This window comes from Anser anser, assembly GCF_964211835.1.
Source record: "Anser anser genome assembly, chromosome: 35".
Lineage (NCBI taxonomy): Eukaryota > Metazoa > Chordata > Aves > Anseriformes > Anatidae > Anser > Anser anser.
This window is the reverse complement of record NC_139756.1, coordinates 24,129-28,469: the sequence shown is the minus strand read 5'-3', so window position 1 is coordinate 28,469 and position 4,341 is coordinate 24,129. Positions and strand designations below refer to the sequence as shown.

The following is a 4,341-nucleotide window of genomic DNA, read 5'->3' as shown; positions in this document are numbered from 1 at the left end:
GAGGGGCTCCGGAGGCTCCGCCGCGTCCTGCCCCGTGCCAGCCCCTGCAGGGGAGCGGAGCTACGTGCCGCCTGCGTGGGGTGAGTCTGAAACCCCAGGCAGGTGTCAGCCGATGCGGATTTTCCACATTCCTCTCGGGAGTTATGAAATTACTCACTTCCCAGGCTATCTCTGCCATCTGTGGGATCAGGCTGATCCTCCTACCTGGCTCGCATTAACTCTTTGCTTTCTAAAGCCTCTGAAGCATCTTCGTGATTCTGCACATTTCTTCCTCGGTTATAGGTACAGTGCAGCGTGGCCTTTTGGGGGAAGCATTGTGTGACGTGAGAAAAAAGTAAAGCAAGAATTACGCAGCCTTAAAGTATAACTTTTGAAGAGAATAAATATATCTTTTTTAAGTAAAGCAAGAATCACACAGTCTTATTGTAAAGCATAACACTTGAATAAATATATCTTTTTCAAGTAAAGCAAGAATCACAGTCTTACTGTAAAGCATAACACTTGAAAAGAATAAATATATCTTTTTTAAGTAAAGCAAGAATCACAGTCTTACTGTAAAGTATAACACTTGAAAACAATAAATATCTTTTTTTTTTTTTCACTAAAGGATACTTAGACACAACCATAAGCATTCAAATACCTTTTGTTCTACACCCTATACATATAAACCATGAGCGTGACAGATGAAACCGGAGCTAAATGCCTTACAACGCCACGCAACGCTTCCATGCAGCGAATTGGTCGGGGTGATTTTCATATCTGATGGAACTTGAGAAATAATGGTCGTGGCTGATTGTTCCTTGCAGGATTTTTCTCTCACCCGCAGCCAGCCCCGGGTGCAGTGCTGTGTTCACTCACTAGGCAGAGCATCTGTGGTCGACGTCCCCTCTCGTTATCAGATCTCCGGAGCGGCTCCTGCCCACGATGCGGCTTGAAGATCTGGCTTTGTTGGCTTCCGACGTCCTGCAAAGCCTTCTTGGTTATAAGACAGGAGCGTCTCCAGCTCAGCTTTTGTCCAAAGTACATGCGAAAGCATCATGGCCTCTTTTACTTGGCCAAAAAAAATAAAAAAATTGAAAGAAATTGAAAGAAAAAAAAAAAGAAATTGAAATTGAAGAAGAGAAAACAAAGCTCTAGCCTCTCGTTATTAGAATGATGATGGTAGTAGCACTTCCCAGTGCCAGCAGCTTCACTTTTCACAGTTGCTCAGTGGCCCTTTCTTGGCCTGTATTTTCTTTTTCCTCAACACCATAATCCAAGAAAAGAATAACTTTTGGTTTTGAACCCAAGATAATAAAAATACCGTGCTTTAAAAAAAAAAAAGTAGGGCTGGTAAAAGTCCCCTTTTTATATTATTTTACTTTACGTAAATTTTGGTGTAGCGTGTCCTTTTATTGGCATCAGAGTCCCATGGGGACGAGAAGCACAAGCTGAATGCCAGCTAATAGCCACGGTACTCACGCGGGCAGCACTTACAGGTGAAAACATTGCCCTTTGCCTCCCTCTTATTTCTCCATGTTCCTTTTTTGTGATTGATTTATTTGTTTTAATACAGCTGTAAGCGTTTGCCCTACTAAGCAGACGTTGCCGCAGGTAAATGGAGTACTGCTTTATTACTGACCATCAGAGCACGCCGGACAGGGGAGTTTCACTCGCCCAGCAGGTGTGTGACCCGAAAGGACTCTCAGATTTTATTTGCATCCCTTCGCGCGGTGTCCATGTGCCACACAAAAATACAGGGAGCGCCTTGAAAAGGAAGTACCCTTCTTGCTGTGCATAACGCAGCGTCCCTCCCATCCATTTGTTTTCCAGGACTTCTTCCCTCGCCTACCTGCCAGACTTGCCGGGTAAAGAGAAGGGAGGATTAAGCGAGAAAACGAGTTGAACGAGCTGGCCTTGCACAGCCTCTCTGTCTCTCTTCAACATGCACATTACTTCCCAGGTCCTTCATGCATCCAACAAAGCTTTTTCAAACTCTCAGCTCACCCCCCAGGGATATAATGGAGAACCCAGAAAGGAGCAAACGAACGAATCCCTCCCATTGTGCTGCTACCCTTCGGAGCCCTGGGTTACAGACAGGGGAGGGTGGGTGCTGCACGATTCTCTGCAGGCTCCATGAGCAAATTTTTGGTTACCGAGCGTGCACCCCAAGGTGTAAAACTGCCCTCCTAGCTGCTCAGAGAGTCACCTCGATACAAGTCTGTTGAAACTGAAAGGGCGAAGCAGAGAGCTGCTGGCTAAGGATGTGTGCTCAGGAAAAGCTGTACAAGGGAGTAGAACTCATTTGTCCTCGAACAATTTACCTTTCAGAATACGAACGCAATTTTAGCAGACTTTTATAACACTGATGTTGGTGTTGCTGTTGAGAGGCAGCCAGGCTGGGGGCAGCAACCCAAGGGACGTCCCCAGCCAAGTCAGCCCCTACAAAGACTCCTCATCCTCCCCTTTCCCCTCTTCATCCTTGGCCTCCGTCCTCTTGTCCACCTTGTACTTGAGGCGGCGGAGGGGGTCGGTGATGCTTCTCCTAGCCCAGTCGTCAAAATCCTCTGCCAAGAGAAAATTCCTGTCCACCAGCTCGGCAGCCTCCTGCCAGTTTCGGAAGCAGGCAGGGCCCAGGCGGCTGATCTCCTCCACGGCGTCCCCAGCGATGACCTCCCCGTTCGGCTTCAGCACCACCACCCTGGGCACGTCGGACACCGCGAAGCGCTGCTCCAGCTCCCTGGGAAAAAAAAAAAAAAAAACTCAAATCGAGACACGTCACGGTCCTCCCGCCGCACCCTGAGCTCCTTATTTTGTTCATTAGGCTGGGTAAGAAAAAGGGAGGCTGCCGTACGCGCTGCGGGATTATGTGCAGGTCCCGTATGGAGTTAAGTGATGCTTGGCTGCTTGCTGAATATCTGCCTCGGGCAGAAGTGGCCTTTGGAAGCAAGACAGGATAAAAAAATCACCCTTCTCGTTCGTTTAAGCGCTGGTAATTATGCAGAGCAGAGCCATATGCAGGTCTCTGCAGGGCCAGTAAGAGGGGAAGGGATCCAGGTCCTCGGGATAACTGCTGCAACTCGTTTTACACGAGCAGCGCACGGCTAACCATAGCAGCAAGAACCCCCGAAACTGTGCCGTGCTCCCGTCTGAGAAGGGGCTGGAAGTAATCCCGAGGATTAACCGCAGCTCGCCCCGTGGCTGACGAGGTTGCGGTGGATCCGTGCGCGTCTCCCACCCGTCCCACCGCACAGGTCAGTGACCGCTGCCGTTTTACGTGCCCTGCCCCGGGGGGATGCTTCACGGCCGGAGCTCCTCGGACGTAGAGGCACGCCCGAACGCCGTGGCCCTACCTTTTGAACCGGTCCCCGAAGGGCAGGGCCAGCCACCTCTTGGGCATGGTCCTGAGGAAGGCGTCCTGCTGCTGGGCGGTGGCATCCCGGGAGACGTAGACGAGGCCGAGCTGCGAAGCCCGCTCCACGTAGAACTCGTCCGTCAGCCTCACGAAGAAGTCCCTGAGCACCGGGGCGAACCGCCGGCACCGCGGGCACCCGGCCGCCCCGAAGTACAGCAGCAGCACCTTGTTCTCCAGGGCCTGGCCCAGCTCCCGCTCGGTCTCCACCTCGTCCCGGTCCCCGTTGTTCACCACCAGCACCTTCCCGGCGAACAGGGAGGCCATGGGTGGCCTCGGCGGACCTCCCAGCGACTTACCGGCCGCTGAGCGCCCGGTTTGTGCGGGCTGGGAGGATGCAAGGTGCCCCCCCTCCCCCCCCCGCTCCCAGCTATTAATAGGGGCGGATTGCGCCCAGCCTCCCGCGATCCGCTTAAACCGGGAGGCCAGCGCTTGGAGGGACTTCGGAGGTCGGTACCGGTGCAGAGGCCGGTACCAGTGCGGAGGTCGGTACCGGTGCGGAGGCCGGAGGCCGGTACCGGTGCTGAGGCCGGTACCGGTGCGGAGGCCGGAGGCCGGTACCGGTGCGGAGGCCGGTACCAGTGCGGAGGCCGGAGGCCGGTACTGGTGCGGAGGCCGGTACCGGTGCGGAGGTCGGTACCGGTGCGGAGGCCGGAGGCCGGTACCGGTGCTGAGGCCGGTACCGGTGCGGAGGCCGGAGGCCGGTACCGGTGCGGAGGCCGGTACCAGTGCGGAGGCCGGAGGCCGGTACTGGTGCGGAGGCCGGTACCGGTGCGGAGGTCAGTACCGGTGCGGAGGCTGGAGGCTGGTACCGGTGCGGAGGCCGGTACCGGTGCAGAGGTCGGTACCGGTATGGAGGCCGGAGGCCGGTACCGGTGCTGAGGTCGGTACCGGTATGGAGGCCGGAGGCCGGTACCGGTGCTGAGGTCGGTACCGGTGCAAAGGCTGGA

General features: G+C 54.4%; 1 protein-coding gene across 1 annotated transcript; it reads right to left on the bottom strand.

Annotated features, from left to right (window-relative positions):
- Nucleotides 1-613: 613 nt before the first annotated feature.
- On the bottom strand, nt 614-3,841 carry NXNL1 (nucleoredoxin like 1). Its single transcript, XM_083815114.1, has 2 exons — nt 3,333-3,841; nt 614-2,719 (listed from the first exon to the last, which is right to left on the bottom strand). The coding sequence occupies exons 1-2, from the start codon at nt 3,656-3,658 to the stop codon at nt 2,422-2,424; spliced, it is 624 nt and encodes a 207-aa protein (XP_083671240.1). The 5' UTR covers nt 3,659-3,841; the 3' UTR covers nt 614-2,421.
- Between the last annotated feature and the right edge of the window lie 500 nt (nt 3,842-4,341).